A 15,896-nucleotide genomic window follows, 5' to 3' on the forward strand; every position below is an offset into this window, starting at 1 on the left:
AAATGGCTGGTTATTTCAATGGTAGCAAACTAAAACGCTACTATGGCCCTCTCACCAAGGCTACCCTAAGAGCCATCCACAATAAAAATAGCATAAAGAATACCATGAGGATATGAAACAAGCTGCACAACAAGAGGCCAAAGCAAGGCAAGCCAAGCTTTGGCAGAGACACATCATGGCCCAAGTGGTCGACCTTGAAGAAGAAGAATGGTAGGTGAAGCCAGCTTGGTTGTGGTTAAGAATGACCACCTTGACGAGCTTTGTCCAAAAATTATCTCTTGTCGATACATGGGCTAGTTACAATTCGATGTCCCATGAAACATGGCGTTCCCTTTAGGGAACCCTCACTAAAAGAAACCCCGACCATCGTCACCACAGTGGCGTCACAGCATGTTCATTGTTTAGGCACAGTTATACTTTTATTCCACGTTGGAAATAATCCCTTGGAAGGGAAGTTCTATGTGATGCCTGCAGGAACCATGCATGAAGAAATACTCTTTGAAAGGGGTTGGATGGGACATAACGAGTGCAACATTGACTGGGACGCACGGACAGTGGCCTTACAGCAACTCTTCATGAGACAGACGAAGAGCGCGTACCTGCTACTCCCCCATGCCAAGAAATTTCCCCTTCACCCACCCACCACCATTTTGTCACCACACCCCCACAAATCCATCCCACTAGAAAAGAAGCCGCTCATCATTCCAACCACATCAACGCCTCTCACAACCTCCCTACCCCCACGCTCGGCAGCAACCCACTCTCACATCGTCGTCTCACAAGCTGCTTACCCAACCCAAACTAACCAAACTAACATTTCTAACAAAACTAACAAAACTCCACTCGGTATGCCATCTCCCCATTGGGTACCTAAAAAGCTTCTCACAGCACAAGGCTATTATGAAGGAGAATCTACATTGTGGATCCCCCGATGATCGAACCCTTTCCCTCGTCCACAGGCACCCAAAGCTCCTTATCCCCCAGACGGCAACAAATTCACCAACCACAAGCCTACAGGGTACATCATAAGCGCAGGACTAAACGCTCTCCATGGCACCCCATCCTCAATCAAACCCTCAACCGTGCCCAAAACCAACCCCCCCGGTGGATCCCCACCAAACCTCTCCTACAAGCCCAACAGTTCTACGAGGGCAATCATCATACTTGGATCCCCAAATCTCCCCAACCCCAACTTCCACCCCGTGTCGCTCAGTAGTCCCCTATCTTTCAATGGAAACCCAAGGTGGCCTCCGCCACCACAAAGACTAGCTAGGAAAAAGGGAAGCAAAATCTTCACGGTGACACTATAACCCCCATTCTGCCATTGCCGACAATGCTGACTAATGATATACCCTCAACATTAGCAACTCCTCCACCTACCATTGTGAGGCTGCCATGGGGTACTACAATGCCATTACTAACTCCTTCAGTCTCAGGTACTACAATGCCATTACTAACTCCTTCAGTCTCAGGTACTTCCTTGTCAACAGCTTCTGAATTCCTCAAGGAAGTACCTCCCCTCACCTCGCCACACCATCGCCAAATTGGAATCGACTTCTCACCTTGGCGAATTGGGCACGTAGTCAGTACAAAACCCATAATGGGGTGCAGCATAGCCTACGCGTACAAAACCTAATTTAGGGTGCCCAAAAAAAAAAGAATAAGTGCCACGGCCGTACCAACCTACTTTTGCCACAGCTGCACTCTTTAGAAGTTCATAATTGCCATAGCCATTCTAAGTTCGCCATGGCTGTTCCAATCCACAAAGTGCAGTGCCCCGGTTGTTCCATCCTCAAACATCCGCCCCCACGGGCATTCAGAATTTGCCATGGTTGCACCAACTGTTAATTAAAAGGCTATGGCCATTCCCTTCTCAACCCGTTTGGTACGCACTTTTCAACCAATGCCCCGCCCGTACTACCAAATCCGAAACAAGATGCCATGGTCATTCAATCATGATGTCGCGGCCGTTCACTGGTGATGCCACGCCCGTTTGATCTAGTTTCCACATGCCACGGTCGTTTGATTTCAGATGTCGCACCCATTCATTCCAGTTGCCACGCCTATTCACTTGGTGATGCCATGGTCGTACCCTTCTAAAAAAGTATAAATATGGGGCCCACCCCCTCATTTCCTCACCTTCAGCTCTCCTTGTAGTAGCCAGACTCTTGCAGCTTTTTCTCTTGAGCCTTCACATCCTCACACCCTTTTTACACCATGACTGACGCCTCAGACTCCTCTTGGGAGGTCCTCCACCATCCCTCCATAAGGAGAAAACGCCCAACGGGGGGCAAATTTGAGGAGTATGCCCGCCACCCCACACAGTTGTCCCATCTTAATGAAGCAGGTGAATGGCCACACCGTGCACTCCTTAATGAAGAATAACCACAAGGTGGAGCACAAGCTCCTTTATTTCATTGGACCATGTTACAGGGCAGTAGCACCAACCAACCCTAGGGTTGTATCGAAGCTAGAGAAGCTAGCCTGGGGAGATTGCCCACTCTGGAGCCATGGGGGCCAGATCTCTACAACAATCTATACTTCATAGAAACCTATGATGCCAACCTTTACATAGGGGATGTTTTGGATAATGAAGGCCAGAGACACAGGGTACAACTCAGCATCGAGCTCATCAGAGATGCCTTATAGCCCCCCAACCTGGACCAGCACTATGGTAGGCTCACCAATGCCCCAAGCTGACCAAGGGCGTATACAGAGGCAACCTGAACAAAGATGGGTGGAGTGGGCAAACATCACCAAAGAGGATTTGATTATGCCAGCACGTGCCCTATAGTTTTTACTCAACCACACGCTGGACAGACATGTTTAACAGGTGCAGCATGACTACATTGGCCCGTGTGCACCAAGGCTAGATGGTGAATTGGGCTGAGTATCTTTTCAAAGAGCTCCACGCAGTCAGCTCTAACCCGCAAGGGAAGCTGGCAATGGCCACATTACTTTTACAAGAGTGCTTTATCATATGCGATTGGGTGGGAGGAGTTACCTCGTGCCATTCATCACGTCTCTGCCCCCACCACCACAGACCTCTCCCCACTCCCCCCACTAGCAAAAAGGCACCACTAGGAACCCGTCGAGCACACAGGAGGAGCTGGCAGGTGCCCAGAAGCAAGCAGAAAGGCCGCTGAGGAGGAGGAGAAGTAGAAGCAAAATTTCTTCCACCAAAACCTCTATGAGACAATGCCCCCAGACTGCTTTACAAATTTTCCATCTTTCACAGAGGCCAGACCATCCTCCCCCAATGCTTCCTAGCAGAATATGCTACATACTCTCCATTGGGCATAATTAGGCAGCTTTCGATCCACCAGCCAGGCCTATGCCAAGAGCTTCCATGCAGCCCATGACGATGTGCCAAATTTTACCTTAGGATTTTCACACATGGCCAGGGAGTTGATCACGCAAATGACAGATCGTATCTACTATCAATAGGAAGTGGTTATCGTTTCATAAAGGGAGATGCTGCTAGCCAAGGCACAGGTGAGACAGGTGTCTGAAGATCTCTACCAAAAGTTAACTTGCATAACATGCAGCTCCAAGGCAAGTTTGATGCATAGACATAGCAGCTCAAGCATGCACTCACCAGAATCACTGGCCTCTAGCAATAACTCCAACAAGCCCATGAAGCTGCTCAGCAGGCACACCATGAACTTACAATCATGGAGAACCTAATCCACGAAGCCCAAGATCAAGAAAAAGCTACGGAGGAGGCCCTTGAGCAAACTAAGCTGGATTTTTAGCGATACCATGAGGTTTCAGTAGACACCATCCACCAGATGGAGGAGCAACGAGGTGAAGCCAAAGCTCGAGCAGCACAACCACCTTCCACCCCATGTGCTTCCTCCTCTAGCACCATAGATCGAAAGGTGGATGCATTGATGGATACAACCACAAAGCTCCTTGTCCTTGCCCTCCCCCCACAAAGCCCATTTCAGCTCCTTGACCTCCATTACAGGAGCATGCGACTAAACCTCCTCCAACACAACGTATATTTAGATGAGTCCCTCTCCCACCAGATTTACTCATACCTCCTCACCAAGCTCCCCATTGCCAGCATCACCCTTATCCCCCACTTCTATTTTCAGGGCCTCATCTCCTTCACCCACCCACACCACATGACTTCTACGAACTCCCTCAACACCCTCTTCTATGCAAACCTTGCCATGGGGGCCTCCACCTCGACCACCCCTCCACCCCCGTGTTGCCGATACACAACAGCCCTCCCAACCATAACCCTCCTCAAACCATTCATCTAGGACACCTATTGCAATGCGCCCCGTGCACTCCACATCAGCCCGGACTACCTTCCTATATGAAGATGGTGGGCATGGAATGTTTTCCACGAAGAGCAGAAGAAGAACCCAAAGCTGCTTTCCTTGGTTCGCTCCTCCGACGGTGTAGTAGCCATCTACCGAAGATACAATGATCCGACGCTTCAAGGAATTCATCCGCCGCGCTGCAGTCAAGTCTCAGACCCAATAGTGATCGCAAAACAATCAGATTTTCCACTTGATCATCATGTTGTTGGAGTCATTTCCGAATTGGGACCACTATAATGAAGGCGCGCAAGATTTGTCTTTCAACATCAACAAAGGCCCAGCCCTCAAGCTGATTTTTGGCTATTACGAGCAGATCATGTGGATGCCCACCTGGTGCCTGCAGACCTTTGAAGACATGATGGAGATGAACTGCTGCACCAGCTACAAAGTCTTCCATTGAGTCCCCCCCTACTTTAACCGCGTGCCATGACTTCATCCGCACATATTCAATCTATTATACAGATAGATCCGGCCAGCTCCGAGGATGGTGGACCTACATTAGGGAGGGGAGTATGTTAACCACTCTAGTTAACATTACCTTTAGCGTGGCTACACTCTTTGGGCCCCCAATTGTAAATGGGCGGCTGGCCATTGTAACTATGAGCTCTTGTATATAAGTCATTTTATTAAATATGAAAAGGGACAATCCCATTAGTCTCATTTGAGATTGCCTCTTCTCTCTCTCTCTCTCTCTCTCTCTCTCTCTCTCTCTCATTTAAGCTTGTGGATGTATGTTAGCTTGTGTTTTTGCATTCTTACATGCTTAATTATCGGTGTGTGCGTGTAGGGATGGTAATGCTCTCATCTCTCTTCTTCTCTACCCTCTCTTTGCTATAAACCAAGTCCCTTTTGCATGCTTGTTGCATGAGGTGAAGGTTGAGCTCTCCATAGCTCCCTTCTTCTTGCTCTCTACCTAGCCCATTGAATTTCTTCTTAGGTGACACAAGAAGAGGTGGAGTGAGCCCCTAGTGGCTTCACATCAAGGAGTTAACCCTCTTAGGGTTGGCTAAGTGAAACTCTCCGGACTCGACCCTTGCATGTGTCTATCTTCTCTTCTCTTTCCTTCTTATGTGCAAGGTAGCATGTTATTCTTAACATTGGGAAACCTTGAGATGAACAATCTTAAATTTACTTTGGATGGAAACTCCACTATTCAAAGTCTTACCTTTAAGAGTTTATGATGGAATTCTTGGAATGGATTGGCTTACTCAGAGCTAGGTGGATATACACTATGCCACAAGGGAACCTTCTCTTTTTTGGATCTTTACGAAAATAAGGTCCAAGGTATTAGAGTCACCGGATCTCCAAAGTTATAATTGGTAAAGCCATTCAAAATGATGGAGGGAATTAGGAAGAAAGAAGAAATCTATCTTGTTAAACCATTGGGAAAGACTTATGTTTGTTTTAACCTAAATAACTAAGCAAGTATGCCAAAAATTGCCAGAATTCAACAAGCCTTTTGAGGTAATCATCACTGATGTAGGTGGCTTTGTAGTTGGCTAAATCCTTATTCAAGAAGGAAGGTCGGTAGGCTATGAATCACAAAAGCTTCGGCCCCATGCGGTCCATGACTTAGAACATCTAGGAGTCACTCATGCATTAAAGGTATAGAGGCATTATCTTTTTGGACAAAGATTTACCTTGGTAACAAACCACGAAAGTTTAAAATAAATATTTATGGAGAGTGATCTCAATATGCATCAAAGAAGATGGTTGCAGATATTACAAGAGTTTGATTTTGAAATCAAGTATAAATCTAGAAAAGAAAATACACCCGTTGTGCAGATGCCTTAAGTCAGAAAGTATCCTTGCTTACCATAACGGTTATATCAAATCCTCTCCCTATGAAAATTGAGGAGAAGATTGGGGTATGTGTATTCTTTGCTCCAATTATCTCGCCATGTTAATGTAAGAAAGTAAAACTATTCAAGAAATGAACAAAGTTCAAGGATACAAAATTGCATCAACCTAGAAAGATAAGGCCACATATGAAGTTCCTGGTAAGTTTGCCCAATTGATATTCTGTAAACTCGAGATAACATGTAGTCATCCGACAAGTGTACATACAGACCTGCCAAAGAGTCAAGTTACATGCACAAGCCTTGTCGTCCCATTCCACCAAGACTACAATTGATTCCGTGAGAATTTGATGTCCCATACCATCAAATTACCACCCAACCAACTGATGTGACATATAAAAAGGCTCTTTCCCCCCTCGAAAGATCACCACAAACTCTCGAGCAGTGGGATGTCAACGCATGGCAATAAAAAGAAGAGAAAACCATGCTAGTAAGTTTAAGAACAGTTCTCTTCGATCAAATTCTATAAGGGCATTGAGCATTACATCTCAAGACTATACCCCTTCAGATTTACCTTTGATTTCTACAAATCAATCCTAAATCTGCTATTATTATCTAGGCGTATGCTAATCCCTCAGATTAGTGCTCCTAGATAAACCATTCAATTGAGTACTGCTACCAGCACTGCTAGCCCCGTTATCCCAAGTAATACACACCTTAGGGATTACTTTTACCAGGCAATCACGTGACTAAATCAAACTAGTCACTAATCTCTAGGCCCAAGTAGTGACACTATTTTGTTACTACCAACAAGGGCCAGCTTGCCTCTACGGGCCAAGGCTCGCTTGTTGCTACAAACAGTAAACAACTTGTTTGGACACAAGGCATAACCACATCAAGACTACGATTGTACATGGTTCTCATTTGCCAAAGTTTATCACAATCTTCTAGCAACTGTTAAAAGATTGTGAAGGGTTATGAGCACTACGACTCAATTAGGCTTACCTTGATATCTCGTGATAAGCACTGCGTCTAATTTGGGCACAATTGACGCCATTGCCGGTCCTCTTAGCCCAAGTAAAACACACCACAATTTTAGATTTACACTATAGTCAAACTACGTGACTGATGGTGAATACTAAGTCTATGCTCAGCTTAAATTTAGTCTCTCTGAACCAAATGTGTGATCACCACATGTGCTACCCTCGAGGTGCTACGGCCATAGAAGTGTTCACTAGGCACAACGGCCATAGAACGGCTCTGTTATTCTCGAGGCGTTACGGCCATAGACGTGTTCACTAGGCACAACGGCTATAGAACGGCTCTCTCTCAAAGGACTCGGCACTACGGCCATGGGATTTGTCTCTCTCTTAGCACGCGGCGCTACGGCCATGTGCGGTGGGTCTCTTTCGTGGAAAACGGGCACTACGATTACACGGCACGACGGCTATGTTGGGTTTGTTTCGTGGGGTGTGCCGTTGTTTTTTTTAAATAAAAAAAATGAAATAAAATAAAATAAAATAACGGGCCGGGCCGGCCCTCGCCGCTTCGGGCGTGGCCGCCCGCCCGTGGGGAGTGTCCTTAGGCCGAGTCTGGCCGCCCCCGCCTGCTGGGCTGGCCGCCCGTTTCATTTTTAATGGAAAAAAAATGAACCATTAAAATATATGGGGTTTTTTTTTCCTGCTCGTGGCATTTGCTGGGCTGGTGGTGGCTGGCCGCCGCCGCCCCTGGCTAGCCGGCGTTGTGGCTGCCTGGCCACCGTCGCCGCCTGGCTGGCCGCCGGCCGCCTGGCTGGCCTTCAAGGCTGGCTGTTGGCTGGCCGCCTGGCCTGCATGTAGGAGTAGCCAAGTCAACTCCTCCACCGATCTCACACCCTTCCGCCGCTCCCAGGCTGACCACCAGTTCGTCTCCTCCGACGACGTCTACCTACTTGGCTGTTCGGGTGCAAGGTGAAGGTGCCGTCTTCGCCCCTTCAAGGCGGGTTCAATAATCGTTTCAGCTAATGGTCCCTTTCGCCCTGGGCTTGCTTCGCCCCCCCCCCCCCCCCACACACAGGTTTCAAAGCCTTATACAGCCATTCACAGCATTTTCATGAGACCATTCAACGCAGTCTCTTCGGCCACACAAACGTTGCCTTCGAAACGCTTTCGTTCATACAAGCTTCAACGACTTCTTCGCAGACAAGCTTCATTATCAAACAAAATTTATTTCGCATAAAGCTTCAACGCAGAGAAAAACGAGCTCTTACTTGCAATTTGCTGTGTGTGACGGGGAGAGAGAGAGAGTGAGAGAATTCTTGCCTTCCATTCTTCCATGGCCGCCTCCCTCCACACCCTCCATTCCAGATAAGGGTGAGAAGATTGTGGATGAAAACCATCGAGTGGGCTCCGGTCCCCTGTTCACGCGCGGACTCTCACGATCCCCTCGAACCACGCTCTGATACCAGTGTTACATATCCGTAACGCCGCTATACGGGCATTACCACAAGAGGGGACGGCCTCTGGCTCACCACCCAGCCATAGAGGAAGAATGAGGATTGCCCCTCATCCCCCAGGCTATATAGTGTGTGGCCTGCCGTCCACACTAGCCTGGCCGCCCATGACTCCGCATGGGCGTCCTCTCCCACTGAACCCCGGACATGGCCATCCGGTCTGCCGTCGGTCACATGCATTACAGCCTACGTGACAGTTCCTATGGACCAATTAGATTAATCCAAATGTAGGGAGGAGATAAATGGAAGAATAAAAGAAAATCCCCCAAAAATGAGTAAATATTTCCCTCATGAAGGAGGTGCCTATTTTATTTATGATAAAATTCAAGGTTAACACCTAAACTTTAATTCTTTAAGGGATCTTTGAGCAAATTCTCCATGTGCACATTTCATTACACATTTTACCTTTCTTCAATGATACATAATTTTATTATTTTTGGGTCGAAATTCTTTTATTTAATAATTACTTTTCACACGGATAGGAGGAATCTTCCAGTAGTTGTCATTTATTATGACAACATTAGCATTGGCCAATAACATAGTGTATCATGCTAGGATGAAGCACATTGAGGTACATTATCATTTTGTGAGGGAGAAGGTTCTAAGCGGGTGTTGTAAATTTGGTTTATGTCAACACAAAGGATTAGGTGGCTGACATCTTCACAAAGTCATTGGGTGCAAAGAAACTTTAAAGCGTAGAAGCTTACTTATGTGTAGGGTATGGAGTTGAGCTCAAGGGGAAGTGTTAAGATATAGAGATCAACTAGTGCAGATATGGATAACACGCTACTCGGGTTATGGTCGCATAGCTATAGCACCAGCTCATATAGTCGGGTTCACACTATAGACCTCGTATGTTTTCGTAGTAGAGTACTTTTCCTTATAGTATGTACTTTTCCTTGTATGTTTTAATATGTACTCTTAGCTTTTAGTTATGCACTCTTATAGTATGTACTTTTCCTTATAATATGTACTTTTACTTGTATGTTTTAGTATGTACTCTTATCTTTATGTTATGGTTGTAGAGAAATAAGAAGAAAGAAGATAATTCAACCATCCAGCTCTCTCTTGTGTGTTGCTTGTCTACTCTTGTGTGTGTGAAGAAGTTTGCATGCAAGGAGCTTAAGCTCACCCACTCCCCCACATTCTTCTCCAGCTTACGGATGCATATCCTCTCGCGAAATATGCATCGACAGCTGGTCTCATGGAAAAGATCAGACTTGTGAAAGTATACAAGATACACATAAGATGAAACAATCTCCACCTAGGCCCCTCTATATGAGAAAGGCTAGATGCAGCTAGATATGATACACCAGGACCTTGGTTTTGTTGTGAGGTTGTGATCGTGAGGTTGTTCTAGTCACACAAAACCCCTACAAGGCAACTAAATATCTTTGTAACCCCTCTGTAGATGTTGAGATCAAGATAATGTCATTAGCATATAATATAATGGGTACCATTGCTAGAGTTAGTCATGAAATTGCACCCCTAAATATGTCCACAAAGAGTGTGATCTCATCAATAAACAAACAAAATAGTGTGGGAGAGAGTGGGCTTCCAATTAGTACTGCAGATATCTCTAGAGAGTCCCCTTGGTGCCCGTACTCTGTCAGTCTCATCACTGCCTCATATAAAGTCACCACACCCCGAGAGAGAGAGAGAGAGAGAGAGAGAGAGAGAGAGAGGTATTAACGTCGGTAGAATGCAACACGAGGGCATATACAACCAACGGTGGGACTAGAACTCGGGTGGATCATAGCCTTTATAAAAAGAGAGAGAGAGAGCACAAATAAAGGGAACTAAAAAAGTTGACCTTTTTTACAATAAATTTCCACCAACAATGTGATGCCATTTGGATAGATGTGCTTATAGGAATTGAAAAAATGTTTTAATGCTAGCCGAATAATCAATTGTACTTCATTAGAAATAAAGGAAACACTTAATGGGGGTGTGGGCCATGACAAAATCAAATAAGTCATGAAAAACTATAAACATTATTTAAATACAAGAGAATTTGAGTGAAGTGGCTAATGAATCTAATACTGGATAGACGTAATAAACTGTAGTTATTTTATTAATATTAAATAGCTTTGATTGGCTCATTGATAAGTCTTTATTCACAATTAAAAGGATACATATATATATATATATATATATACATATATGCTTATGTAACGGAAAGGTCTAGCCTTGGAGCACAGAATTTGCCTTTGAGCTGTACTCCACATTCCTAAAACCTTAAAACCTTTTCTTTAGTTATTCAATCCATTGTCCAGTGGTGGCGTGTACATTCAGGCTGCTGCAGACATCAGAGTGGAGAGAGTATGCAGAGCGACGTCGTCTTAGCGTGGTTAAATATTCTCACCTTTGATCTCCTGCAGCTCTTGCCTTAGTGCGGGATTAACTTTTTTGCGTCTTAATGAAGGCCTAAACTCTTACTTCTTACTGCAAATCCAATCTTAATCACCTTTGCTTATTCGTAGAGTTTATTTTTAAACAGGGTTTTGTGGGTATTTAGGGGGGAGCTTCGTTAGTGGAACTTGATTGAAATTGCCTACTAAGTGGGCGTATTTTCTGGGTATTAAGGGTTGTTCTGCGTTAACGGTGATGGTGTAGCTTCAGGAACTTAAACCCATAAGCAAAATTTAAAGCAGGTTTTCTGTGGCGATGGAAGGTATATTTGCAGATGGTTCATGGGTGATTATGGGAGCTTTCGATCGTGGTTTATGGGAAGCTTTTGATCATGGTTTACGAGTGATTAAGGAGTAGTGGGTTACTTACCAACGGTTGTGGCCTTCAATCACACCCCTGACGTTGGTGACTTTTGAAAGCTGATTCTGCTCTGTTTATGCTTTATCATGATTCAAGGGAGTCTTTTCTTGTTGTTTGTGGGGATTAGGGGAGCTGGAGAGGATGGCCAGCTTGGCCTCGGGGATCTCAAAGATAAAGCCGGGGTCTGTGAAGCTGAAGCATTGGAAGAGGAGAACGTGACGAGTGTGGTCGCGGGCAGCCGGAATTCGTTGGCCATCTGTGAAGACGGGCGGGTGGTGTCACCCCTATTTTTGGATGATTCTAGTGACTGTATGGGCTTGCCTTTCTTTTTCCCACACACTCTGGAGTTTAGCCTCTCTCCCTGCCTGATGTTCATGGTAAAAAACAGCTTTTTACTTGGGGCTGGAATCAACGTGGAACCCTCGGTCATCCACAAGAAAGTAAAATCGAATGTTCACCTAGTCAGGTTGAAGCCCTGGCACATGTGAAAATTGTTCAGGTAAGTAGCTTATTGTTTTTCTTGAATGTTGGCTCTTCACTTCAGACGATCATCTCTTTGTTCATTATTTTGTCATTGGGTGGCTAGGCGGCTATTGGCGGTTGGCACTGTCTAGCTGTTGATACAGACGGATGTGCATATGCTTGGGGTAGGTGCATTGTACCCTCTCAAAATTTCTTTTAATGCATGCATGCATGCATACATACAAACATACTTACGTACATGCACACATACATACGTGCATATACATAAGTACATACATCCTGATTGCTCCATGGCCCCGTGAAAACACACTCTGAGGCATTTACACCCTGTAATTATTGCAAGGGTGTTTGTATTTACAGGTGGAAATGAGTACGGACAGTGTGCTGAAGAGCCAGAGCAGAAGGGAGACAGCAAAGTGCTAAGGCGAGACATAGTCATTCCCCAACGCTGTGCACCACATTTGTGTGTTCGCCAGGTAAATGTGCACTGTTTTGTAGAAGAATTCATGGAGCAGTGTGTCTGACCAGTGTGTTCATGACCAGGTGGCAGCAGGCGGCACTCATTCTGTGGTACTTACGGATGATGGACTTGTGTGGACCTGGGGGCAGCCTTGGCCTCCGGGTGATATGTGAGCATCAACTCATCAGACTGTGTGTTCATGGAGACTTCATGAGGTTTTAGGAAGCTGTCACTTAACATGTTGCATGGTTTTTGGATGCAGTAAACAGATTTCTACCCCTGTGCGAGTTCAGGGGCTTGAAAACGTGCGGCTCATTGCAGTGGGTGCTTTCCACAATCTGGCTCTCTTGGAATGTGGTGAGGTTTGGGCATGGGGGAACAATGAATACGGTCAGTTAGGAACAGGAGATACACAGCCACGTGCTCTACCGGTTCCAGTCAAGGGCCTAGATGGCCTTGTCATGGTCTGTCTTCTTGGGTTGAATTAAAATAGTTTGTTTCATAGGTATAGAGAGCAGTCTAAAAGTAATCCTTTGGGCTTTACAGGTAGACATTGCAGCTGGTGGGTGGCATTCAATGGCATTGACTCCTGATGGGGAGGTTAGAGGCTTACTTGTGTTATTTGGTACATGCACTACATGGTTTTTTGCATGTTCTCTCTTGTTTTTTTTTTGTGTGTGTGTAAAAATAAATTCATATGTATATACCCAAATACAAATACTTAAATATGGGTATGTATGTGCATGTGTTTATGTTTATATGTATATACATATACATATGTAAATGTACATACATATACATATGCATATGTAAATGTACATACATATACATATGTATATGTATATACATATGTATATGTATATACATATGTATATGAATATGTATATCTATTAACATGTGTATTAGAGCTCTAGGTTGTGACCTAACTTAGCTACCCAAAAGTGAGAGCATCCCATGGATCATAAAACTGCGGTCAAGAAAAACCACCCAGACCTCCACAATGTCAGGAGAGACTTCCTCAAAAAGCTACAAAGAAGACATGGATGGACTCTGGAGAGATCAACAAAAAAGATACCACCAAAAAAAATGCTTCTGCACTTCAGTGACAACTTTTTAAAGCTATTATATAACAAAATGATTGCCCAACCTCCAAATTGAGGCTAAGTAGAAAAAGCCAAAGAAAAAGCCAAAGAAAAAGCAAAAAAAGCCAAAGAGGAAGCTGCACCATCACCGTAAACGCAGAACAACCCTTTAAATTTTGCTTATAGAGACATCACGTAAGCCACGGTCTGGGAAATTGAAAAAAAAACCCAAATAAGATGACTTCGTGAATTCGCAGGAGCCATCTTCCTTCTCAACATATTGACACCCTCAGCTCAAACATACGATCGATCATTAGCGGGGTGGTTGCAGGATCAGGGTGTCGAGTTTTGTCTATCTCAGTGGAACTAAAAATAGACTAACTCAAACTAGAGTCGTGAGGAACACGACAATCCTTCAATCCAACTCCCAAGCAACACGACAATCCTTCAATCCAACTCCCAAGGAATCGGATAATCTGACTGTCATGTGCATGACATGGACATGCTAATATCCTTGCTAATCCTTGAAGGCAACAGATAAAAAGGCCATGTTATGGAGCTACAGTAGCTAGCATAGGCATGGAAGGCTCTGTGGAGGGAACGGGTTCTTGTCGGCCAGCTTACCAGACGACATCGGTAGCATGGGAATTATTTGTGTCCAGGACCTTGCTGACAATAGGTTGGCTAGTCCACAAGTGCTCCAAGGGCCTATAAATAGCAAAGTTTGTGCTCATTGTAGGCATTTAATCCTATTGGCGTTGAATCAATGGACTAGGACGCTCTTGAGTCGAGACAACCTTTTGATGGGGCAGTCTATGGCTTGCCAAGTCGTGCACCTTTTTATACTGTATTGAATATACTGAAACCCAGCTATCTCTCTCTCCTCTCCATCTTCTACTTGCGTTTTGCATCAGGTTGTTCCAAGAAAGGTGTTTAGGGCTGAAAGAAGACTCCTAGAGTTTCCGCATGTGACATTGGTATTAGAGCTTCATGCTGATTTTGAGATATTGTTGCTGCCAATGTCCCACCCACCCTTACTGCAGCACACACGGATGAAACGATTGCTTGTGCCTTGATCTTTTGGTGGTGTGGTGACAAGGCCACATTATGCAAGTGCAGATAGCTGTAGGACTGCACATATGCTGGCTGAGAAAGGAAGAGGAGCTTCAGTAATAGCATGGAGAGGAAGGAGACCTAATTGCAGATTTTACTGTTGAAGACTTTGCTAAAAACTGAATGAATGATGGTGAATTTAGGTGCTTGCTTATATAGTCCTAGGAGGAGCTGGTCGGCCAGTTCATGATTGGACAAAAATGCATTAAAATAGCATTAAATGCTATTTAAATACTAGTGCCTGCTTGTTTAAAGCTGCCAGCCTGCTGGCTAATTGCACAGAGACAGGCTGCTGTTTGTTCCATGGCTGCCCCTTCTGCTGGCCGACAGTTGCCCCTGCTTGCTGTCGCCTGTCTCAAATAGAGGGTTAGGGTTGTAAACAACCCTTGTTTGCCCAAGCTGCTGATAGGTCTACCATGGGCTAGCCCATGGGCATGCCATTCTGACCTAGATGTTGTTATATGCTACTAATGCAAGATCTAGGCTAAGGCTGACTTCTACATGCACTAGTCTGATGAATTCTCCAAGTGGGTTAAGAGGACTGACTCTAGACTGACCTCTATGGCTCGGAGACTGACCTACATAGCTTGTGCCTGACTGTCCTTGGATTGAGGGCTCACAATGAGGTCATGGTGTATGACAAATATTTATAGAAAAAGGTATTACTTTTGTACAAATGTTGCATTGATGGTCACGCCAGTGTGTCACTGTGTACCCCAGTGTAGGGTGCACGTGATTTTCCCTCCTGCTTAACTTGGCGGTAGGTAAACAACATGCAAATTCAATTGCAGGCAAGCACATAAAGATGCTATGCAATGCAGCATTGGTATGGAGAGTCCACGTTCATGAGACTATACCAAAATAGACGTGTTCGAGGCAAGTACACGAGATACCAGACCCAATCAAACACCAATCCTCTAGGCATTTCTGGGCATGTCACAAGTCCTAGCAGAAAGCCAAGTCCATAGTATCACAGGAGTGGCATCAATCCCCGGCATATGCAACTGCCATGGATGCCAGTCCAATGCACATACGTAATGAGTAAGCACGGGTGGACTAATTGGGTGGCCAAATTGTGATAGGCTGTTTGCTTGCATGGAATGAGCATGCAGAACTTACTGAATCTGTCCACAATATTTATACAGTGTGTTTCTAGATCCAACTGAGGCGGGAAGAGGGCCTATGAAGTCCATACTGATTTCGTGAAAAGGTCCCTCTGGAATAGGCAAAGGTTGAAGTATGTCACGTGCACACCCTTCAGGTGTACAGTGACATGGCATCATTTTTAGCATCAGAATCATCATCAAATATTTATCAGATATTTATGTATGATTTATCAGGCATTAAAAGTATTTATTTCAG

At 45.0% G+C, this 15,896-nt stretch overlaps 1 protein-coding gene across 1 annotated transcript; it reads left to right on the forward strand.

Annotated features, from left to right (window-relative positions):
- Positions 1–10,805: 10,805 nt before the first annotated feature.
- LOC147630260 (ultraviolet-B receptor UVR8-like) lies at positions 10,806–14,897 on the forward strand. The gene is made up of 10 exons (XM_086810066.1): positions 10,806–10,974; positions 11,524–11,668; positions 11,785–11,895; positions 11,983–12,043; positions 12,240–12,355; positions 12,423–12,508; positions 12,602–12,803; positions 12,886–13,001; positions 14,521–14,590; positions 14,817–14,897. The coding sequence occupies exons 1-10, from the start codon at positions 10,949–10,951 to the stop codon at positions 14,895–14,897; spliced, it is 1,014 nt and encodes a 337-aa protein (XP_086666192.1). The 5' UTR covers positions 10,806–10,948.
- Positions 14,898–15,896: the final 999 nt, after the last annotated feature.

This window comes from Cibotium barometz, chromosome 16 (genome assembly GCF_041138505.1).
Source record: "Cibotium barometz isolate CiBa-2024 chromosome 16, ASM4113850v1, whole genome shotgun sequence".
NCBI lineage: Eukaryota > Viridiplantae > Streptophyta > Polypodiopsida > Cyatheales > Cibotiaceae > Cibotium > Cibotium barometz.

Excerpts from the sequence above, each read along its gene's own strand:
- LOC147630260 (XM_086810066.1), top strand. The coding sequence starts at position 10,949 with ATGCAGAGCGACGTCGTCTTAGCGTG. Across the intron at positions 11,896-11,982 it reads CACATGTGAAAATTGTTCAG|GCGGCTATTGGCGGTTGGCA; the intron begins GTAAGTAGCTTA and ends TTGGGTGGCTAG. Across the intron at positions 12,804-12,885 it reads GCCTAGATGGCCTTGTCATG|GTAGACATTGCAGCTGGTGG; the intron begins GTCTGTCTTCTT and ends TGGGCTTTACAG.